This window comes from Dromiciops gliroides, chromosome X (genome assembly GCF_019393635.1).
Source record: "Dromiciops gliroides isolate mDroGli1 chromosome X, mDroGli1.pri, whole genome shotgun sequence".
Classification (NCBI taxonomy): Eukaryota; Metazoa; Chordata; class Mammalia; order Microbiotheria; family Microbiotheriidae; genus Dromiciops; species Dromiciops gliroides.
The window spans coordinates 10,172,079-10,197,111 of record NC_057867.1 but is presented as its reverse complement, the minus strand read 5'-3'; the positions used below and the strand labels follow the sequence as shown (position 1 = coordinate 10,197,111).

The following is a 25,033-nucleotide window of genomic DNA, read 5'->3' as shown; positions in this document are numbered from 1 at the left end:
ACAGTAGCAGCAACAGCTTCCACTTTCAATATTAGCAAAGCACTAATATTCTAACAGGGAAGAAACTGTATGGCTGAAATGAGAGAAAATCACTTCCTGCAATGGAGCCCTGCTGTGGCATCTAGGAGTACTGCTCACCTACTATGGCCATTATATGTTAGTCTTATGTCTAGTGAGAAGCCTGGGAGCTCTGTCTCAAAGTAAAAAGGGACTTTCTGTCCTTTCACTAGGAAGGAAAGGGGAGTAAGGAATGTAGCTTGGCAAACATTTATTGAGGTGTCTATGCCGCTGGTACTGAAGGTAGAGGGTTACTGTACTTTCTATTTTGGTAATGAGACCAGTTATCCAAATGATGACCATATGGAAGAGTGTCAATTATCCAGGCTGTGGATTCTTAGGTATATGTACCTATAATTTACCAAGCACCAACTGAAGGAGCCAGAGGTCTCTTGGGTGTATAAAAGTAAGTTTGGAAGAGAACTGGAATCAGAGTGACCAGCAATCACTGGACTCAAAGAAAGGGCAAAGAAAGCCCCGTTGACTCGCCTGCATTCTCCAGAAGCTTCTCTGAAGAGCTCTTCAAATATTCTGCCCTTTTCAATCATTCTGATTCTTTCTCCTTCTCAAGGGTCTTCTTGTTTCAGAGTTGTGAACCTGTTTACTTTCTGGTCTTTTTAATTAGATGCTTAGCCCATAGCTCATTTTGTGATGTTTTGTTAACATTAGTTTTCAGGGGCAGCTAGGTGGTACAGTGGATAGAGCACCAGCCCTGGAGTCAAGAGTACCTGGGTTCAAATCCGGCCTCAGACACTTAACACTTACTAGCTGTGTGACCCTGGGTAAGTCACTTAACTCCAATTGCCTCACCCCAAAACGACAACAACGACGAAACAAACGAACAAACAAAAACCCATTAGTTTTCAGAGGCAAAAATTTTCTTTTCAGGATTGTTTTATCTGCAATCCAAAAGTTTTAAATATGTTTTCTGTTTTTTTAATCCTCTTGGTCAACATAATTACTGTACCTATTATTTGTTCTTTAGCTCACTCATTCAAGAAGTTAGTCTCCATTTAAGTCTGCATGTTTTGTTTCTATTTCCTTTATTAAATATTATTTTATTGCATTATATTGAGTGAAAAATGTGTTTATTAAATAAAATAAAATACCTTGGCCTCCCAAATCCATGTCTATTTATTGCTCCTGTTTCAGTGGTTTAGGAGAGTAGTATCTCAGCGGTGAACAAAGATAAAAATTCCCAACATGCTCCTATTCTCCACCCACCTCACTCAAAATAGGAAAGAGACAATATTGCAGAGGCCATATAAATATGGAGTATGGAGGCCTGTTATAGAGAGACAAGTAGATAGGAAGACGTGGAAGATCCAAGTTCTAGGCTTGGGGCTAGGGTAAGGCCAGGTTGTCTGTGGCCTGGGCAGTAGATTCATTCATACTGAGGGAAGTGCCAAGAGATCTCAACCAAGTAGTCCTTTCTGGAACAAGAACAAAATATTATTGTTCTCACTACCAGACACCCTTAGAGGCAGCTAGACAGTACAGTGGATAGAGCATGGGACCTTGGAGTCAAGAATATGTGCGTTCAAATTCAGCCTCAGATACTTCCTAGCTTTGTGATACTGGGCAAGTCACTTAACTACTGTCTGCCTCAGTTTCCTCATCTATAAAATTCAGATCATTAACAGTACCTGCCTCCCAGGGTTGTTGTGAGGATCAAATGAGGTAATATTTATAGAGCACTTGGCAAAGTACTTAGCACATTGTAGGTGCTTAATGACTGTTTTTTCCCTTTCCTCCTCAGGTGAATAGAACACTAAGGAAAGACCGAAAATAGGCAACACTTAGTATCCTTAAGGTAGGCTCCTTATAATTTTATATAACTAACTGTGGGGAGAGAAGCTGGACCAGATAGATCAAGTACATACAAGAGTATCTGTGTTAGAGCAGGCACAATTCTGAGAGCGGTTGAAGGGTTAACTTTCAAGGTAGCTAAAGGAGGGGAGGACATTGAATGTTAGGAAAAAATTTCAGACCTTATTATTACCAAAAAAAAAAAAGTAGCCAAGAAGATATTGATAGTGACTAAGAAGGCAAGATGGTATAGTGGGTAGTGCAGTGGACTTGGATTCAGGAAAAACTGAATTAAAATCTTGCTTCAGGAGGATACTTAACTAGTTGTGTGACCTTGGGCAAGTCTTATAACTTCTCAGGGTCAGGAAAATGAAGACATTAAGAGCACTTGACCTCCCAGGGTTGCTGTGAGGATCAGATGCGCGCGTGCGTGCGTGTGTGTGTGTGTGTGTGTGTGTGTGTGTGTGAGAGAGAGAGAGAGAGAGAGAGAGAGAGAGAGAGAGAGAGAGAGAGAGAGAGAAAGAGAGTGTGTGAGAGAGAGACAGAGAAAGAGAGAGTGAGAGTGTGAACACGCTTGAGCGAGCTCTTGCATGCAATGGCGTCTTCCAGATGCTCCTGTAAGGATAACATCGCACTGACTATATCAAACCTTGAGAGGCTACTAAGCCCCCGAAATGAGACCTGCATCACCCAAATGAGTTCATTTGAATTTTCCATAAAGGAAAACCAAAGTAAATGCAGAGCATCAATGAATCTGACCATGTCTCTAGAGCACAGAGGGGAGCCATCCCCAGAGAGGGTTAAGCACAAGTTGCTACAAAAACAAAGCTAGAATCTAGATTTCTAGAAAGAACATTCCCGAAGGAAGAATCCAAGAAGAGCAAATCAACAACATCTGAGAGTTCAAAGGTCACTGACAGTGACTTGAGAATCACATCTCCTAGTTCTTTCATCTTGCCCTAGTAAGGACAGCTAGGTGGCACAGAGTTCCAGTCTTGAAGTCAGGAGTTCAAATCCATCCTCAAACACTTCCTAGCTCTGTGACCCTGGGTAAGGCACTTAACTTCCTTAACTGTAAAATGGGGGGCCTAACAGCACCACCCCCATGCCCGGTACACACAAACATCAGCTTCATCAAGGGCAGTTAGGCGATATCTCCATACTTGGGCTATTTTGGTTTGAGCAGTCTAGCCTTATTTCTCCTGTCATCATTCCTTCCACGACCTTGTATTATTGAACACCCTCCTCCTGAGGACCATCTTTGCTTGCCTAGGATCCTCTTTCATCTGCTCTTTTCTCCATATCTTTTCCAAATCCCAGTTGGTCAGTGTTTCCTATGGAGCCACACTAGTCTCCCCCTTTTGGGTCACACAGGGTCACACAGCTAGGAAATGTCTGAGGCCAGAGTTGGATTCATGAAGTTAAGTGAGTTTTTCTGACTTCAAGCCCAGTGTTCTATCTACAGCACCATGTAACTACACCACATCTAATCTAAGATGGCCAAAAGGCAGGTGATACATGTGAGGATTGGAGCTCAGGAGAGAGGCTGAGGCTAGATATAAAGGTCTCAGAACCATGTGCATAGATAAAATCTCAGGAGCTGATGAGGTCACCAAGTAAGAAAGAAGGGAGGGCAAAGAGCAGTGCTAGAGGCCTGGAAGACCCCTACACTTAGCAGGTAGGATTTGCATGTAGATCCAGCAAAGGAGACTGAGAGGTAGAAGTCAGAGAGGTAGATCAAGAGACATAAATGCCACAAAAACTTAGCTAGAACAGAGTATCCAGGAGAAGAATGACTGACAGTACTCGAAGCTGCAGAGAAGTCCAAAAAGACACTTAGAGGGACAGCTAGGTGGCACAGTAGATAGAGCACCGGCCCTGGATTCAGGAGTACCTGAGTTCAAATCCGGCCTCACACACTTAACACTTACTAGCTGTGTGACCCTGGGCAAGTCACTTAACCCCAACTGCCCCGCAAAAAAAAAGACACTTAGATTTTGCCATCAAGAGACTGTTGGCTACTTTGTTTTAGGATGAAGTCAGATGCCAGACTGCAGATACCTAGTATAGAAATCTTTCAAATTTGGCTGAAAAGGGAATAAAGAATATATAAGGGCTATGCCAATGAGGAATAACTGCATCAAGTGAGGGTTTGCTTTTGTTTTTTGAGGATGGGTGAAACATGAGCACATTTGTAGGCAGTAGATAAGGAGAGAGGGAAGATAAGAGAATGGAAATGATAGCGAATGAAATCTGCTGGAGAAGACAGGAGGGAATAAGATCAAGGGTGCAAGCAGAAAGCAGGAAGGCTGCATCTCCATGTGAGGCAGCTGAAGGAGAAGACAGTAGGGGACGACCTGTGAGATCAGCTGGAGGGGGCAGGAAGGAGCTCTTGGTAAATGGCCTCTGGTTTTCAGTTAATTATGAGGCAAGATCCTCATCTGAGAGGGGGAAGGGGACAGGATCAGGAAAGACTTCTTGTAGGATTTGAGCTGAATCTTGGAGAAGGCAGAGGGGAAGAGGGAGAGCATTTTCTAGGCATGGGGGCCAGCCAGTGAAGAGATGGGGCATAGAGTGTCATGTACAAAGAACAGCAGGCTAGCTAGTATTGCTAGATCAGAATACACAAAGGAAAATTATAAAAATAGGAAGGGGCCAGGCTGGCCAAGAGCTTTAAACGTGGGAGGCTTGAGGAAGATGAAGAGATCTGGATTAGATGCTGTGCTGAGAGGAATAACGAATCCACCAGGGAGCTGTAAAAAGATTGTCTTGCTGGGCCCAGTTGAGATGATCAAATTTGTAGCAGAGCCAGTCAGCCCATTTTTGTGATTTTCTCCCTCATCTCTTCAGCAGCAAGTGAATAGGAGCAAAGGTAGCTGGACTTTGGAAAGGCATGACTGGTGATAGGCTAAGGCACAAAGAATCTGAGCATAGAGGACAGAGTCACGTTGAACTGAGTCACCAAGGGGGTCAAGATGGAGAGAGGAAGAAGATGTAGCCAGTGCAGGCAAGAGTAAAGATCATTTAACAGAGGGACCTCTGAATGTATTTGTGTAAGTGTTGTTATCTGATGCTGCTTGGAATAATGGTGGCTTCACAACAGCTCTTGAACTCAGATTAGATGTCAGGACTACTTGGGAGAGGACTATGGGAGCAGGAGGATACAGGGGTCAAATGAGAGAAGGGGGCAGAAATGAGAGAAGCAATCACCTTGACTTGTCTTAGACCAGCACAGAAAGACTAACAGGGAGCAAGGAGACTAGGTCTCAGAGCAGGTCAAAAAATGATGATCAAGAGAACCCCAAATGAGATTATAAGCTCCTTAAGGGTAGAGATGGTTTTCTATTTTAGTCTTTATCACCAACACCTGGAACAAAGTAGGCGCTTCATTTTTGTTGTTTTTTGTCCTACATTCTCAAGAGGACTATGACATCAGGGAGGTGAGTCATCACTTGCAATGAATTGGATTTAAGTGAGGCAAAAGTCACTGTGCAAAGTCACCAACCTCGCTCTCTCCTCCAGAGCCATCTGAATCCTGTGGCAAGATATATATCAGGACGACTGGCCCTGGATGTTTGAGGCAATCAGGTTAAGTGACTTGCAAAGGGTCACACAGCTAGTAGTGTCAAGTGTCTGAGGCCAGATTTGAACCCGAGTCCTCCTGCCTCAAGGGCCAGGGCTCTATCCACTGCTCCACCTAGCTGCCCAGGAACTTAAATACTTGTTGAATTGAAACTGACCTGTCATAAAGCTGGTTTGGCAGTTAATTACACTACATCAGCAAAAGCCCCCATCCTGCTATGAAACCCTCCAACATCTACCCTCAATTTGGGCAACTTGATCTGTCATCCACCATGTTATATGGGGCCATCAACCTTTATTTAGCCTTACCCTTAAAAGGGGAACACAGATGAAAACCATTTTGTTGTTCAGTCATGTCAGACTCTCTATGGCCCTGTTTGGGGTTTTCTTGGCAGAAATACTGGAGTGGTTTGCCATTTCTTTTTCCAGCTCATTTTACAGATGAGGAAACTGAGGCAAACAGGGTGAAGTGACTTGCCTAGGGTCACACAGCTAGTAAGTATCTGAGGCTGGATTTGAACTCAGGTCTTCCGAAGTCCAGACCTGGCTCTCTAGCCACTGCAGTGCCACCTAACTGCCCCATGAAAACCATTGGTTCTTGTTTGTTTGGTTTGGTTTGTTTTTTTTGCAGAGCAATGAGGGTTAAGTGACTTGCCCAGGGTCACACAGCTAGTAAGTGTCAAGTGTCTGAGGCCGGATTTGAACTCAGGTCCTCCTGAATTCAGGGCCGGTGCTTTATCCACTGTACCACCTAGCTGCCCCCATTTGTTCTTTTTAAATAACATCAAATGCGGTGTCTAGGGAGTTTTCGCAAGTGAAATCCCATTCCAGTCTAACTAGTGCCCACTCCTCCCCTCCTGCCGGTCTGACCACTCCTCAGTCTGCTTGGCTGCATCCTTCTCCACATCCCAGCTCTTGTCTGAGCATGTCCCTGAAGGATCCCAGGTACACACATCTAGCCCCATGTTCTCTAGTCCTGCATCAAACTGGCCATTGGACCTTTCAAAAAGGATGTTCCATGGGCGCCTCAAGCTTAACATGTTCCAAATAAAATTCATTATCTTTCCTCTTTCAAACTTACCATCATCCTCTGTAACTCTGGAATCAAATGACCCCTGACTCCTTACAGCCACCGCCTTAGTTCAGCCTCTCATAACCTCTTACCTGGATCATTGCATTATCCTAATTAGTATGTATTTGCTGCTTTGCTTCCATTAAAGTGTAATCATTTTTATCTCTGTGCCTAGAACAGTGTCTGAAACATAGATGGTAAGGAATAAAAGCTTGGTATAAGGATTATTCCCAATTCACCATGAGTACCACTGCTGCCAGATTTTTCTTCTCTCTCATATATGTGTGTGTGTGTGTGTGTATGCATATATACATACATGTGTGTATATTGTTGTTGAGTTGCTTCAGTCACATATGACTCTTTGTGACCCCACTTGGGGGTTTCTTGGCAGAGATACTAGAGTGGTTTGCCATTTCCTTCTCCAGCTCAATTTACAAATGAGGAAACTAAGGCACACAGGGTTAGTGACTTGCCCAGGGTCATGCAGCTAGGAAGTGTCTGAGGTTAGATTTGAACTCAGATCTTCCTGACTCCAGGCCTGGCATCCTATCTAGCTGTCGTGTGTGTGTGTGTGTGTGTGTGTGTGTGTGTGTGTGTGTGTGTGTGTGTGTGTGTGTGTAAAATCTCCTTCCCTCCCTCTCCTCTCAAGTACTTTCCATACATTCTGTCAGTTAAGCCTCACAACAACCCTGAATTAGCTACTGTAGATGGTGTTATCCCCATTATACAGATAAGGAAATTGGTTCAGAGACATTAGGTAACTGCAGTGAGAGGTGGATTCTGACCCAGACTTTCCTGACTCCAAGTCTAGAATTAGATGCCGTCTTTTAAATATCTTTTTCAAAATGTGACTACCTAGGGGCAGCTAGGTGGCACAGTGGATAGAGCACTGGCCCTGGATTCAGGAGTACCTGAGTTCAAATCCAGCCTCAGACACTTAACACTTACTAGCTGTGTGACCCTGGGCAAGTCACTTAACCCCAACTGCCTCACTAAAAATTAAAAAAAAAATGTGACTACCTGTTCAAGACCCTTTGTTAGTACTCGAATGCCCACAGGGTGCAGTCAGTCGAAAGCCCTTGACATCCAAGGTCCTCCACAATCTCGCCCCACCCTCCCTTTCCACCTTTACTTCCTAGAAACTCCATCAGAAAGGAACTTTCTTGAGGGGCAGCTAGGTGGCACAGTGGATAAAATACCGGCCCTGGATACAGGAGGACCTGAGTTCAAATCTGGTCTCAGACACTTGACACTTACTAGCTGTGTGACCCTGGGCAAGTCACTTAACCCTCACTGCCCCACAAAACAAAAGAAACAAAAAGCCCCTGTCCTCATGGACCTTACATTGTAATGGGGAAAGTCAACCCATAAAATGGGAAACCAGAAAGAGCCACTATGATCTATTTTCATACTCCCCCTAAAAGATATACTCATCTAGCGACTAGAAGGTAGGGTTGGGGAGGGGGGTTGCAATTAACAGGAAAGTGTACACTGAAGACATGTATTAATTTCCCGAGGCACTTCTCATTTGGTTTTTACTACTGACAACAACATATATCGTAAGGCCCAAAGAAAATGGAAATTATGGTCTTCTTCATCCCAGGAAATCAAGAGAGCTTTTGCAATGGCCAGCTGACCCCAGCGCCATCTTTCAGTGTTACTTTGGGAACTGTAGGAGTGGTGCGTCTTATGAAGTTTCATAGCACACAGCTGGGAGCAAACTGTAGGATAAGGGAAGGAACCAGCTCAGTCACTGGGATGGCTTCCAAAGCAGGGTCAGTTCATCACCGGGCTGCACCAATCGTCCCAATACCGTAGCAGGTTGGAGGACAGGAAGGTTAAGGGACTCTAACCCTGAAAAGGTAGCTTCCCTTGGCCACAGTGGCCATTTATCACAGCTGCTCAAAATAGCAAAGGGCAAACTCCAGAGGAATTGAAGCTCTGTAGCCCCGAGATAAAGGGGATGATCAGAATCCCATTTGCTCATCCAATTATTCATCCACTGTCTCCCACAAAGGTCTGTCAGTTTCGATGCCTAAGAAGGGAGAACACCACCACGTCACAGATCTCTGCTGATCATTGTCTTGAGGGTCAGGAAACAAAAGTGTGAAGAGATCAAAGCAAACCCATCACCATTACTGGAAAAAACCAACTCAGTGAAAGCCCTGAATGAGGGGGGAAGAGAAGAGAAGGGCAATGCTGGTAATTCAATTCAGGAAACATTTTTAAATGCCTACTATGTGCAGGATACTGTCCTTGGTGCTGGTAATGGAGAAACCACCACGGTGCCTGCCCTCAAGGAGTTGGGGAAAGAGGACAGGATATAAATCCAAACAGGAGCATGCACTTAGGAAGACAAAGTCGTTCTGACTCCTGGCCTAGCACCCTATCCACTACCTAGCTGCCCTAAAAATAAGTTAATAGTTTTTAAATATTTCTGGATAAAATTTATTTTCTTTATCACCAGTCTAATAAAACTCAAACTGAGCCAGAAACTGTAGCTAAAGAATTTGAAATTGAAATGATTAAGACTGGCTGATTGCTGGGACTGAGGTGAGCAGCACATAGTTTCACTGCTACTGCTGGCAATGTCCTACATTAGAGACACATTTTTCTCATTCTCCTTATTCTGGTTTGGCAAACATGTTATCTAACATCAATTTCTTATAAAACCTTGCTGTAACGATTGACACTCTTAAAGAATTTTGATGACTTTCAACTGCATTGCAGTCAACATCAACAAACATTGTGAAAATGCTTAAAAATAATCCAACATAAATTAAAATTAAGAGGTGAAAGAGAAATACACTGGGAGAAAGGGAAAGGGAGAGGTAGAATGGGGTAAATTATCTCACATAAAAGTGGCAAGAAAAAGCTTTTAAAGTGGAGGGAAAGGGAAGATGAGGGGGAGTGAGTGAACTTTAATTTCATCAGAATTGGCTAGTGAGTGAACTTTAATCTCATCAGAATTGGCTCAGAGGGAATAACATACACTCTCAATTGGGTATAGAAATCTATCTTAGGCTGTAGGAAAGTAGGAGGGGAAGGGGATAAAAGAAGGGAGAGTGATAGATGGGCGGGCAGACTGGAGGAAAAGGTAGTCATAAGCAAAACACTTTCAAGGAGGGACAGGGAAAAGGGAGAGAGAATAGAATCAACGGGGGCAGGATAGGATGGGAGGAAATACAGTTAGCAATAGTAACTGTAAAAAACTTTTTGAAACAAGTTTGTCTGATAAAGACCTCATTTCTCCAACATATAGAGAACTGAGTCAAATTTATAAAAAATAAGAGTCATTCCCCAACTGATAAATGATCAAAAGATACGAACAGTTTTCAGATAAAGTAATCAAAGCTATCTATAGCCATATGAAAAAAACACTCTAACTCACAATTGATTGGAAAGATACAAATCAAAATAATTCGGGGAGGGGGGGGGAAAGGGGGCAGCTAGGTGGTGCAGTGGATAAAATACCAGCCCTGGATTCAGGAGGACCAGAGTTCAGATATGACCTCAGACACTCGACACTTACTAGCTATGTGACCCTAGGCAAGTCACTTAACCCTCATTGTCCCACAAAATCAATCAAACAAACAAACAAACAAAAAACCCAACAAAATAATTCAGGGGTATTACCTCATACCTGTTATATTGGCTAATACAACAGAAGGGGAAAATGACAAATATTGGAGGGGATGTGGGGAAAATGAGATATTAAATGAACTGCTGGTGGAGTTGTGAACTGATTCAACCATTCTGTAGAACAATTTGGAACTATGCCCAAAGGGCTAGAAAACCATGCATACCCTTTGACCTAGCAATACCACTACTAGGTTTGTATCTAAGAAGAGATAAAAAACAAAAAGGAAAAGGCCTATATGTACAAAAATATTGATAGCAGCTTTTTCTGGTAGCAAAGAATTGGAAATTGAGAGGATACTCATCAATTGGAGAATGGGTGAACAAACTGTGATATGTAATTATGATGGAATACTGTTATGCTATAAGAAATGCTGAGTAGGATGCTCTCAGAAAAACCTGCAAAGATTTACATGAGCTGATGCAAAGTGAAATGTACTATGTACAAAGTAACAGCAATATTGTAAGATGATCAGCTGTGAATGACATAGCTATTCTCAGCAATACAATTCAAGACAACTCTGAGGGACTTATGATGAAAAATGTTATCTATTCCCAGAGAAAAAACTGTTGGTGCCTGAATACAGGTCGAAGCATATTTTTTCACTTTCTTTATTTTTCTTGAGTTTGTCTATGTTTTCCTTCACAACATGACTAATATGGAAATGTTTTGCATGACTAAAAAATAATAATCCAACACACCATAAAAGCTTTGGACAATTGAAAGATCGGCACTAGAAAGAATGAATCTCAAGTTGAAAATCTGATTAATTCAGAAGTTTAAAAACATGTCATTTCACACACAAAGAATGATATGATCTTCCTAAGAATATATTACTTGAAAATATAATTTGACACATGAATTTATATCTCTTATTGGACAAAAACACTAAAGAAAATATTTTAAATTATTATGACTTAATAGAACCTTCTACTTGACCATGTGAAGAACTTTACTATGTACATTTGGTGGAAAAAATATATCATTTAAGTGAAATTTTAAAACATGAAATTGATTTATACAATTTTCAGGATTTTGTTGATAATAATGTAAATCAAACCATGTTCCAATCCCTGTGACAAAACAAAAGACCAACAAGATAATTAGGGCTATTACAGTCAGAAGTGCTAACACTGGAAGAGCTTTCAGTTTAATGAATATAATTTGTACGATGAGGAGAAAGAGTTTAACAGAAGATCCTGTATGAGCTTTAATGACAATAAACTGGGATGCAATGTCATTATCAAATAATGGCTGACTCACAACCACAGGTTAGCTATGAATTCAAGTGTTCAGCAAAAATCAACAAAAGCATTCTTTGACAATCAACTGGCTATATGGAATTTCTGATACAGGTTATTGTATATTGTTTATTATTTGTAAATTGCATGCTATACATCCTTTAAAACAGTAAAATTTCTAATAAACTCATGTATGTTTATGGCTATTAAACATTAGCTACAGTTTCTGGCTCAGTTTGAGTTTTATTAGACTGGTGATAAAGAAAATAAATTTTATCCAGAAATATTTAAAAACTATTAACTTATTTTTAGGGCAGCTAGGTAGTGGATAGGGTGCTAGGCCAGGAGTCAGAACGACTTTGTCTTCCTAAGTGCATGCTCCTGTTTGGATTTATGGCTATTAAACATAAACTGGGTAAACCACCCCCTGAATCACCAACAATTAACTGCACATAAAACACGTCCAGATCTTCCAACCCAACTGGGCATTGTGAAGGCAAATTAAAGTGCCAACGGATGGGCTTCCCTTTCCACAGAATGTTAGAGCTGGAAAGGGCTTTAGAGATGGTAGGGCCCAAACTCCTCTTTTTATAGCAGAAGAAACAGACCTGGGAAGCCATGGCTTCGCCCAAGTTCAGTACAGTTCACATTTCGACAGCACTTTACATATATTATCATCATTTGAACTTCCTAAGATCCCTGGGAGCCAAGTAGAGGAACTGTTCCCCCCCACGCCCTCCTTCCCTGCAGGGCTTTTGTCAGCTCAGCTCAGCTCAGGGTACAGGGTACAGGGTGAGTTATTTCAAAAGAGGTGCTCCCTTCATTGACAATGTGGACCTCACCCCTCCACACCTTAGCAGAAGGCTCATGTTGCAAATGACTCTCTGGAATACATGAGCCTTCTTTGTATCCCCAGGGTGCCTGCCGCATGCTGGTGGAATGAAATTAAAGACTTGGAGCAAATGGTGCGTGTGTCACTGTGCTACTGCTGAGTTGTGTTTGCTGAAAGGCATCGGACCTGGGGGCTGCAAATGAATGCAAATGAATTGGAGCTAGAAGAAGCTGGCTAATGCTAGTTGGGTAGATCTGGCAGAGAGGAGGGAACAGTAAGCATGGCTCAAAAGCAAGGTTCCAGGGAGCCTTGTGTGTGCCTCAGAGGGCAGTGGAGAACAGATCTGACCAAACAGACAGCTTATGAGGGAAGTCACAAATTCTTGAGCTCACTGTGAGAATCAAGAGGTTGCGGACTCAAGGGAACCATTGCAGTGATCTCTAGGTATGAGCTCGGTCTAGGTTCCTGCCTAAAATTGTCACTGACTGTGTAATTATTAAATATGAGTTGATCTCTCTGCTAAAGAAAAATGTGAAAGGACTCGAGAAATGTGCCCCTGCACTCTGACTTCCTAGAGAGGCTCCGTTTCTCCTACTCTTCTCTGCTCCTGTCCTAAATGTTTCACACCTAATTCCTGAGTGAAAATACATCCTGGTAAAGGGTCTACCGCTTTCTGCTCAGCTGATCAGCCTGGTTTGCTTGTGAAACCCCTTGGAAGTCTCATAGCTGTGGTGAAGGGCCTAGACAGAGGGCTAGGTAGGAATGGCTCAAAAGAGCTGTCTGAGAACAGATTACATTTTAAACACACCAAGGGAGCTCACCACGTAAAAGAATTCTAGAGTGAATTCTTCTATGAATTAAGAACCAAACTGAATTGTTTTTAGAAATCTGAATTGGCATATATTGGATTTGCTTTAAGTAGGGTGCACCTGGAGTGTGGATGTTTGTCCCTTTGTGTATGTATGTATGTTTTCAAGATGTGGAGGCAAAGAAGGAAGATGAAAGGCCATGGAACCACCATCTACTGACACCAATGCATAAAACAGCAACTTTCTCTGAACTGACAATTTTTCTGACCTGTATGTTTGGTGAACAGCTGCAGGAGAATAATAGTGAGCATTTCTATAGGCCTTTAAGGTCTGCTTTACAAACATTATCTCACAAACAAATTATGGTATACATAAGAGATGGAATTTTACAGCACAGTAAGAAATGATGAAGGGGATGGTTTCAGAGAAACCTGGAAAGACTTATGTGATCTGATGCAAAGTGAAATGAGCAGAACCAGGAGAACAATTTATGTAATAAAATGATAATATGAAGACAAACAATTCTGAACAACTTCAGGAATCTGATAGACACAATGACCAACCATATATCCAAAGGATTCATGATGAAACCTACTATCCACCTGCAGAAAGAGAGCTGATGGAGAATGCAGATTGAAGCTATTTCTTCTGCCATGAATGACCTCCAGCACCCATGGAAACTGGACCCTCCTTTAAAAATCCATTAAGCTTTCTCTGACCATCACAGACAAAAGTTCTCTTTTTCCTCTAAACTACTCTGGCCCTTAGTGTGTCAAGTGACAATTTTCATGTACTGCTTCATCCTTATGTACATGTTTATTTCATTAAATTTATTCCTTAGCATAAGAATCTTCAACGTCCTTTTTCTCAGAGTTTCCTCTCTTCGTTTAACTGTCATTTTCCCTTTTAATGAACCGACTCAGAGGGTAGAAGCTAATTGCCATTAACAAGCTGCTCTCTTCCATTTATGCTTATGTCCATAATCTTAAAATACCATCTACTGACCAGGACCCTCGTGTTGAGGAAAGAAGATGGCACCCTCGGAATCAGTGCTTCAGACATCCCACCAAAGGCAATGCAAAAGGAGGTGCTAATTCTACCTGCAGATAGGACATGACAAGTTCTTACCTTCATGGTAACAGTGATGGTACTATTCACGTTGGCTTTAAACAACCAGCCCTGTTTAATCATTCCACCCTTCTGAGAGCACAATGAAGATGAGTCCTGAAACCAACAAAATTCCCAGTAAGCCATTCACGAAATACATCTGCTGGACATTCTCAACATATAAAACCCTTTGTAAGGCCCCATCGTGTTTCACATCTTCCAGTTTACATGTGGAGCCGGGCTTTGTGCCCACACACCAATGGAGGAAGCCGAGGATTCGCCAACAGCCCAATAATCAGTACTTCTAAATGTCATGGCAATACAGTTCCAGATGTATGAGCCTTTCATTTTGTGCAACTTGGAAGGGAAAAAGCCGAAGCTACTTATGTGGCACTTGGCAACAAAGAGACTGGCCTGAGGTGTGGATGGTTCAGCACAGGCATTCTTATGTCCAGAAAAAAGTAAATAAAATGTATGTTCTACTCTAGGGGAGTCAGTATCATCAGCGAGGCAGTGCTGTGGCTAGTGCTCTGGGTCTAGAATCAGGGAGGTATGAGTTCAAATCCAACCTCGGACACGACTAGTAAGGCAAATCATTTACACTTCTGTCTGCTTCTGTTTCTTCATCTGTTAATTGAGGACAGATAATAATGGTACCTACCTCCCAAGGTTGTAGGGAGGATCAAATAAGGTAATAGCACATAGTAGGTACCTATAAATACTTGGTCCCTTTCATCTTCCCCATTAGTTCTGCATCCTAACCAGAGATTTATTTCCCAGCAGTGTTTTGCACTTTAAAAACCTTGACTGATTGGAAACCTAGCCACGGAGAAATCTAAGTCAGAGTCTCCTCTAGCCTTTGCAGAATGACTAGTGACAAAGAAGATGATGGATAGTAATGTCCATTTATATGGTGTTTTAAGGTTTGTTGATACTGCGGACAGATTCTTTTCTCTCCCCTATTATCCTAAAGGCATGGATGACCATTACGCTGTCCTGGGTCCTCCTCTTCCTCCCTCTCTCCCTCTCTCTCTCTCCTCCCCCCCACTCTGATTTTCCCCACTTTGATAATATCATCTGCTCTAACAGATTCAATTAGCACCTTTATGCTGAGGACTCCCTAATCCAACCTTAATCTCTTGCCTAACTCCAGTCACATATGACCAGTTATGTTCTGCGTTTCACCAAGTTGTCCATCAGCATCTCAAAATCAAAACGTCCAAAACATTCTTTTTCCACCCTCTTCCAAATGTCCCTATTTCTGTTGAGGGCAGCAGTAGCACTGCCTTTAGTCACTAAGGTCCACAACACTGGAGTCATTTGGGATTTCATACTCCTTTACCTCTTACCTCCATATCCAATAAGCTGCCAGATTTTGTCAATTCTACTACCGCTCTCTTTATCGGTCTGCTTCTGTCCAGTTACATGACAACGACTTTAGTTCAGATCTTCCTCACCTCTCAACTGGACTCTTCCTCATCTGTCTACTGAGTTCCAGTCTCCCCTTCTTCAAAACATCCTCCACATAGCTTCCATGTCACCCCCAACCCAAGAGTCTTCAGTGCTTCCCTTGTTCTATCACCTTCTCAATGTGGCATTTAAAGCTGCCTTTCCAGACACTTCAGATTATGCCCTTTCATGCACTCAAAATTCCAGCCAAAGTTGCTGTACTCTGCAACGTAGCTTTTGTCTCTTTGCGAGCTGTCCCCCATGCTCAGAATGTATGTCTGCCCCCAAAATTCTTATTCAAGTTCAGGTGTCTCCTCCTCCATGGGGCCTTCTCCAGTGTTGGTAAACTCCCCCCTCCAATTACCCTGTACTGACGTACCCGTGGATGGGCTGCACACCCCCCAGATAATGCAGCTCCTTGAGAACAGCCGCTTTCATTTTTGTCTAGCGCCTTGCACTGAGCATGTGCTTAATCAATGTTTGTTGAATTGAATTTTCAAGGAGTTCACTGAAAATGCCTTTCATTAGACATAGCAGAACACAAGGCCAATGCTATTGTCTTTGCCCTTACCTCGTCCTTTTCACAGTCCTCATCAATCTCAAATACGTGACTGGGAATTTTTTCTGGTCTCAAGGATTTGCTGAAAAACAATGAAATCTTCTTAGAAACCAAACAGCACATAGAGAAAGCTTCTAGATAAATGGGATCTTCTCTCACCTTCCTATGCATGACGCTATGAACCATGGAAATGGGGAGGGTGGCAAGGGCAAGACAGAGACGACTGGCCACCCTACGTACAGCTATGCTTGGAGAGGGGTTATAACGTCCAGCCCTCAAAGCATCAATCTGTCTCATGTCCCTACAGCCTCCAGTCCCTTAACCCTGGAGAGGATGCTCTGGGGCGAAAGAACAGCAGGCCCTGAAAGAAGAGCACCTCACTAATGGGACCTTGCAGTTAGCAGGCCCAGACTGGATGAAGGAATGGTGGTGGAGTTAGGGGGCTGGCTTATCCCTTTCTCAGATTTTCCCCTGTGCTAACAAATCAAAACATCAGAGATTAAGGACTGGAAAGGACCTCAGAGACTATCTAGTTCAACCCCTTCCTTTCATAGGACAAGACTACTGAGGTCCATGGAGGTAAAGTGACCTGCCCAAGTAGCTACACTGTGGAGTAGACAGTGTGTTGGACCTGGAGTCAGGAAGACCAGAGTTCAGATGCAACCTCAGACACTTCCTAGATATGTGACCCTAACATGTCATTTGACCTCTGCTTTCCTCAATTTCCTCATCTGTAAAATGAGGATATCTTCCAAGGATGTTGTGAGGATAAAGTGAGAGAACATATGTAAAGCACTGTCTAAATGCACACTATTCTTATTACTGGGGTCAGAAGTAGGAATGAAGCTCAAGTACTCTGCCCCTGAGCCACTGGTCCTTCTGCCATCTGGCTGGGGCAGGTACAAGAGATGACTCTAGTCAGGCGCTTTCCGTCAAAGGAACGGGATTAAAACTCAGGTCTCCTTAATGTGCTGGGCCCAATGCTCTTTCCCCTACCTCACAAATAGCCCTTCCCACACTCAATACAAAGACAAGGAACATAGCAACTGCACGAATGAAAAGTTCAACAGACTAGGAGGAGTCAGAAAACCTGGATTTGAGTTCCTATTTTATGATTTCCTGGCTGTGCAACCTTAGGCAACTCACTTAACGTCTCTGAGTCAACATCCTCATTTGTCAAGGAGAGAACAATGCCTACTCTACTTACCGGACAATAATTGTGAGGAAATTTGGGGAAAACATGTAAAAATGCCCAAAGCTTAATAGTGCTGTATCAGCAACAGGGGTGAGCAGGGGGAAGCTTACTCTCCAGGGTATAGAAAGAGTTAACTTTAGGGTTTCATTCAAGAGTTACTGTGAAGCATGTTTTAGCTGTTAACGGAGCCAAAGAAAGTCCTTAGGAGGAAAAACAAATCGTGGACAGAAGGAAGAATTCCTTCCGATTATAAATCTTCTTCAAAGACCAAAGAAGACAGATGTAAATGTTATGGTTCTTGTAGAAGTTTTAGAGAAGGGGGCTGGGATTCCATCCACTGCCTCTGCTAACCATATTCTTCCTAAGAAGATACAATATAATAGATGCAATGTTTTGTTCTCTTTAAATTAAAGGCCCCATTTAAATACAAGGTATTATTTCTTCTTCCTTTGAAGATATTTTGATTTTTTGCAACCATAAAAATAGATAAAATGAATAATTATTAGGAAAAGCCTCTTCTCACTTTGTTTTGTTTGACAAAAAAAATCATGTGACAATGCATAATGATGGCTTGTGTTGTAGGTTATAGTGCAATGAAAGCACCTCATGTCAGCAGAGCCAAGGTCCTCCATTGGGAGGGAGAGCATTTTATAAATCACAAGGAGTTTTAAAAACGTGAGCTTTCTCTTCTTACAAAAAGGTACAGTGATTTCAGCCGTGTTTTCAGTTTTTCTGTGGGACCAGGAGTTTCTCAAAGATCTGAAACAATTAGCTAAAAATGGGCACCCTTTGAAATTGCCATCCACCAGCCTGTAAAAGTGTGGTGGTAGATGAATGACTGGACAGGAGATGATCTTCTTGGAACTCTTAGCCAAATAGCAAACTCATGGAAGGTTCTAAGAAATCCCATCTCAAGTGGAGCTTGATCCAAAAGAAAAAGGAACAAAAATGAGATGAGAAGATGAAAAAGAGAAGGGCAAGTGACAGCATGGAAGGAGCAGTGAAAGACTGGACAGAGCTCTCCAAGCCAAGTCACACTGAGCACCAGCGAAGAACAGTTATCCCTGCCCTTTGGGTCTAGATGGGTCATGAGCTGGGCCTGCTCTGCCCTTAGGTACCTGTAGGAATAGCAGCTTAAGGCACCCAGGGCAGAGCCCATCACTGTCTCCACACCTCTCCCTGCCTCCCTGGGGGCAGGACACCATCTCTGCCAGCCACACTGAGTGCTTATGGGTTTTGATGATCTTTATGGCATTCTCTTTATTATATATACAAGGACAGCCGTTGCTAATGCAAAGGGGCCTCAGTTAGTTTAAAACTATAATGGAGTCAAAAAGTTCCCCTTTCTGTTGGATGATTTCTGCTGATTGCTCAACTTACCAGGGCAACATTCGAAAGTCTCCAGAGAAATCCTCATACTTGTAGTTGACCACGTGCCAGTCTGAGCTGTATGTCCTAATACACTGCAAGCAGACTGAAACCGTTAGTCTGGGGCACAGAAAAGTAAACGTAAATAATTATTTCCAAAGACAAAGACAGTCTGGGCTTTGGATTGTAAAAGACAATTCTGTCACCTGTGTTTCTCAAGGAACCTCCCCCCTCCCCTTTTGATCAGGTGTCTTTGATAATAAACAATTTTTTAGAAGAGCCCGGTAAGAGGCCTGTATAAAACGCAAGCTCTCGGCTTCTCCCTGCCTGGGGCCCTGAAGTCAACAAGGAGCTCAGGAGGAGGGAAAGCCTGGCAGTGCCACCGTACAGGTAACTGGCATTATTGCAACTACATTTCTGCTTCGTGCTGCATTCAGTGAACAAGAAGCTCCTGGCTTGGCTGGGTAGAAGACTGGCTCTCCTATTCAAAATCACAACAACAAGAAGAGAAGAGAAAAGCACACTGAATGTGTCAACAGGAGCTGGGAAGTCATGTGGCCCCTACCTCTTTGACAAAGAGGCTCTGAGCCTTCCTTTCAGCATCTTCTGGAACTGTGGACTCAACTGTTCTTCGCTGCCGCGCTATCACCGACACCTAAGAGGAGGAGACAAGTCTTGCTGACCCTGGCTTGGCCAAGCCCCTGGGGTTTGGGCGAGCATCAGAGCGTCATTTCAAGGCTTCCCTACTCACAGACAGGTCTTCCATAGGGAACATGAGCAGGTCTCGGAGAGGGTCACTGTAAATCTGGGCCTTCCTTTGGGTAACAACATTCTCATAGTCCAGGGGTTCAACAACTTTGGCTTTCTCCTTTGTGGGGAAAAAAGGAACACACAATGAAATCACACTGATATAACTGCAAAATAACCATACTTAAAATAAGAGAAATTTCCTGCCAATGGTATCATAAGTGAAGGAATCATTCTTTCTCCTAAAATACTTCCTGGCAACATTTTCATAAAAGCATTAAGCGCCATCTCCCCCCCCCCCCCCCAAAAAAAACCCCACCACCCTTCTCTTGCTTAAAGTAACAATACTGCCTCTGTTTATCTGTGTGAGGCCTCCAGGGCCTGGGATCTATTGAGCTCCATTTGGAAGTTTATTAGCTGACAAATAGCCAACAGGATGTCTAGGGTTCCACTGAAATCTCACGCTAACGACACCCAGAAGCCTCACTCCCCATCTCCAAGGAATGCACAAAGAGAAAGAGCTGGAGCAGATATCTAGAGCCTCTGGCTTTGAGCTTGGAATAGATTTACCCTTCTCTCCCTGTTCTATTCTTTTCAGTCCTCTGGGCTCAATCAGAGTCAAGCTTAGATCTGTTGCTCCAAATAATGGTAGAGAAAAATGAATAACTAAAATAATGATCAATTTGAAAATGTATTTAAGTGGCTTTTACTCTTAAAAACGCTTGAGGATGCACTAAAACTCAAATGTGGCACTTCATAGCCAGCATGGGGTCAGCTTTAGGGTCAGGAAGCCTTGTCGCGTTCAAGTCTAATCTCTGGCACATGCTAGCTGTGTGACCGCATTTACAGGTTCAGTAAGGTTCAGCAACTCAAGGGTCACATGCTGAGGGTCCTGCAACCCTTCGAGAAGGAGGGAGAGTATGGGAGGGAGAGCCATACTTAGAGATCTACATGGACTTCCCCTAAGCCAAGGCTTCGCTTGGGTGATAGGTGTAGCTGCTGAGACCCCAAACCTGGGCTGGCATGGCTGAGAGGTGGAGCAAGAAGAGCCAGAATACGGGAGCAGGCAGAGCAAGAATAAAGTAAGACGGCTTCACGGAGGGGTATGGACACAGGGCCAACTTCTGGGATACTGGAGTTAAGCACCCAATGGGTGAAGCAGATGGGGTTTTATAGTGTCTTTCTCTGGGTCAAATGGGACGAAGCACTGGGGGCAGGGAGCAGGGAGCTCAGACCTGAGGTGTGTGTGGTTCAAAGTTGAGTGCCTCCTCATATTAGGGGGAAGTCTTGGTAACTGGTAAATAGTAGATTCTAAATCCCTGCTGATGGCCAGCAGCAAGCAAAAGGTCATCCAGCAGTTCCTATTGGCCCTACTCTGACTTCAGAGATTTGCTGAATTCCTTACACCTTGGACAAGTCACCTCTCAGTCCAGGAAGCTAGCCTAAGACTTGTCAATGAACTGTCAATCTACATGGGTAGATGGAGTTCCCTCCACTGATTAAATCAAAGGTATAGAAATTCCCCAAATGTTCAAATATATCATCCTTTTAGAACAAAACATTTAAATAGTCTACAATCAGCCCAAAGACTTCATTCATTCACTCATTCAGTTGTGGGAAAAGTGGTATTGGGGAACAGGACATCATTGTTCACAGAACTCTGGGGCTAGAGTCAGAAAGATCTGAGTTCAGATCCAACTTTGGACACTTACTAGCTGTGTGACTCTGGGCAAGTAACTTCACCTCTGTTTGCCTCAGTTTCCTCAGGTGTCAATCTGAGATAATAATGCCTAAAAGCAACTGAGTGGTGGCACAGCACACAGAGCCCTGGGAACATAGGCCTCAGGTACTTCCTAGCCGTGTGACCTTGGGAAAGTCATATAACACCTCTTTATCTTGGTTTCTTCATCTGTAAAATGGAGGTAATAACAGTACCTACCCTGCAGATTTTTGTGAGGACCGGACTAAACAAGATAATATTTGTAAAGTGCTTAGCACATACTAGGTGCTCTAGAAATGCTTGTCCCCTTCTTTGCAGTCAATCATTCAATTCAGCTTGATTCAGTTAAATTATTTCAATCTCACAAAAATGTGCTGGGCCTCTACTACACGTGGGCCTGTCACTCCCTGTCCTCGAGTAGGTTTCATTCTACAGACCTGATGAAACCTGCACACAAGATTTTAAAAAATGAAGAGGGCAAGAAAGAGATCAGACAGACGGGGAAGTCTGGGGAATTGGGGGCAAGATAGATGATGCCCAACTGGGAGGCTCACGAGAGGCTTCCCTCCAAAGAAGGCCTGCCCTGGAGCTCTGGAGGAGCAAGGAAGAGAAAAGTCCCAAAATGCCTGTCCTTCCTGCCCTGCCCTGCAGCCCCCATCCCCAAGAAGATTCGAGGCTCCAAGCGGTCTCCCTCCCCCCTTCAAAGAAGCTTCTTTAGAGAATCAGAATTCTGTAATAGCTCAGAGTGGGAGGGGCCACATGCTCAGAAAAAGCCAGGAGAAAGAGCTCTGTGCTCTTTGGGGAAATCAGGGAAAGTTTCATTTGGAGGGAAGAATATGGAAAATTCTGACAGGATGAGACGAGCCCTATGTTTGAAGCTTCTCAAAGGCTCTTTTATAAATTAGGGAGAAAAACCATTCTAACCAGTGGGTTTAGTTAATATTTACAGAACCAGTGGGAGTTAGTTCAAAAGATGCCAAAAGGCACCAATAAGTCCTCATTTCAGTTGTCAAAGTATGGATTTGTATCTCCAAAGACAGCAAGCTTGTTAACAGCAATTTATCCAAATAAGGTACAGATCACAAGAATAACACCCCTGGGGCAGCTAGGTGGCGAAGTGGATAAAGCACAGGCCCTGGATTCAGGATGACCTGAGTTCAAATCTGGCCTTAGACACTTGACACTAGCTGTGTGACCCTGGGCAAGTCACTTAACCCTCATTGCCTTGCCAAAACAAACAACAACAACAACAAAAAAGAATTATACCTTTCCCCTCCCACACACACAACTACCACCATCACCTCGCCTGAACAAATGAGCATCTACAAACTCAAATTCAGAAGAATATTGGGCTTGGGAATTTCACAATAACTAAAGAAGAAACTAATTTTCCATCTCTATTAAGGCACAGTCCTTCAAGCTAGTCATGGTACAATGGAATGAATGTTGGAATTAGAGAGCCAAGAGCCCTAGATTCAAATGCCAGCTCTGTCACTTATTGGGTGGGCCAACTATTGAACCTGTCTGGGCCTCTGTTCCTCATACATAAAAAGGGAGGTGAGATGGAACAGATGATCTCTGACGTTCTTTCTAGCTCTAGATCTATGATTCTGTGATCCCAGCCCTTCTTCCTCTCAACATATTTTCACAGAACAGAACTGAGGGAAGCAGAATGTGTCAGTGAAATGAAAATGGCTTCTATCAATCCAAACACTGCGTCTTGTTTTAGTGATGGCTACCATCTCCCTGGGGGCAGCTAGGTGGCGCAATGGATACAGTATGAGGTCTGAAGTCAGGAAGAGTCATCAACAACAGCCATCTTCCTGAAAAGAGAGGCGGCACAGTTCATGTATCTCTCAGTATAATGGTTCCTCATCTGTAAAATGGGAATCATAATTGTATTCTCCTTCCAGGGTTGTCACAAGGATCAAATAAGATAATAACTGTAAAGCACTTAGCACAGTGCCTGGCACATACTAAATATGATAAAAATGTTAACTTTTTTATTATTATTATTATATATGGCCAGCTAAGTGGTTCAGTGGATAAGAGCACCAGGCCTGGAGTCAGGAAGAACTGAATTCAAATACAGCCTCAGACACTTTCTATCTATGTGACCTTGGGCAAGTCATTTCATCCTGCTTGCCTCAGTTTCTTCATCTGTAAAATGAGCTGGAGAAGGAAATGATAAAGCACTCCAGTATCTTTACCAAGAAGACCCCAAATGGGGTCACAAAGAGTCGACCAAACAACAACAAATTATTATTATTATTATTTTGAACTTATTTTTTCTTTTTTATTCATTTTTATGAAATGGCTCCTTGAATAAGGGAAAAAGCAGAGATATATTCAGATATGAAAGTGATATGAAAACAAAAGATATCAATAATTTTTTAAAAGAGGTGAAAAATCTTGCCCCACAGACCAATGAGCAATCTACTTCTTCAGAAGACATCACCCTGGTTGCTCCTTGTGAAAAAGGAAAGTCTTTTGCCCTTTTGGGGGGGGGGGGTATTCACAATGCCTGGTGCATAATGATGCTTAAACAAATGTTTATTGACTGACTGCCTAAGGATCACTTCCCAAAGACTTCCCGACACCATCTGCTTCAAGTAACTATGGAAAATAACATCATGCCCAACTAAACGACGTTTCATTTTCTCATATAGTTATCCTTCACTTGAAAAAAGAAAAGTCCAAGTAAATTACTACTTTAAAATGTATTGCCCAAAGAGATCATGGAAAGGGGAGAGGGACCCACATGGACAAAAATATTTATAGCTGCTCTGTACGTGGTGGCAAGAAATTGGAAGTTGAGGGGATGCCCATCAATTGGGGAATGGCTGGACAAGTTGTGGTATATGAATGCAATGGAATACTATTGTGCTGTAAGAAATGATGAGCATAAACCCAAAGACTCCAGCTTCTGGGATAGGAACTCAGTATTTGACAAAAACTGCTGGGAAAACTGGAAGATAGTATGGCAGAAACTAGGCATAGACCAACATCTTACACCTTATACTAAAATAAGGTCAAAATGGATACACGATTTAGACATAAGAGGTGATACCATAGGTAAATTAGGAGAGAAAGGAATAGTCTACCTATCAGATCTTTGGAAAGGAGAACAGTTTATGACCAAACAAGAGATAGAGTATATTATAAAATGCAAAATGGATAATTTTGATTACATTAAATTAAAAAATTTTTGTACAAACAGAAGCAATGCATCCAAAAATTGGAAGGGAGGCAGAAAGCTGGGAAACAATTTTTGAGGCCAGTACTTCTGATAAAGGCCTCATCTCTAAAATATATAGGGAACTAAATCAAATTTATAAGAACCCAAGTCATTCCCCAATTGAGAATGGTCAAAGGATATGAACAGGCAGTTTTCTGATGAAGAAAACAAAAGCTATCTATTCCCATATGAAAAAAATGCTCTAAATCTCTAATGATTAAAGAGATGCAAATAAAAACAACTCTGAGGTACCACCTGACACCTATCAGATTGGCTAAAATGACAAAAAAGGAAAATAATAAATGTTGGAGAAGCTGTGGGAAAATTGGAACACTAATCCATTGTTGGTGGAGCTGTGAACTGATACAACCATTCTGGAGAGCAATTTGGAATTATGCCCAAAGGGCTATAAAGCTATGCATACCCTTTGACCAGCAATACCACTTTTGGGTCTTTTTCCCAAAGAGATCATGGAAGGGGGAAAGGGACCCACATGTACAAAATATTTATAGCTTCTCTTTACGTGGTGGCAAAGAATTGGAAGTTGAGGGGGTGCCCATCCATTGGGGAATGGCTGGACAAGTTGTGGTATATGAATACAATGGAAT

General features: G+C 42.7%; 1 protein-coding gene across 1 annotated transcript in view; it reads right to left on the bottom strand.

Annotated features, from left to right (window-relative positions):
• DOCK11 (dedicator of cytokinesis 11) overlaps positions 1-25,033 on the bottom strand; it is a 193,657-nt gene that overhangs the window by 117,520 nt on the left and 51,104 nt on the right. Inside the window, exons 2-6 of the mRNA XM_043974522.1 lie at positions 19,472-19,588; positions 19,286-19,375; positions 18,733-18,815; positions 16,170-16,239; positions 14,171-14,266 (exon numbers count right to left, since the gene is read on the bottom strand). Coding sequence (XP_043830457.1) covers positions 14,171-14,266; positions 16,170-16,239; positions 18,733-18,815; positions 19,286-19,375; positions 19,472-19,588 — 456 coding nt within the window. The remainder of the gene's footprint in view (positions 1-14,170; positions 14,267-16,169; positions 16,240-18,732; positions 18,816-19,285; positions 19,376-19,471; positions 19,589-25,033) is intronic.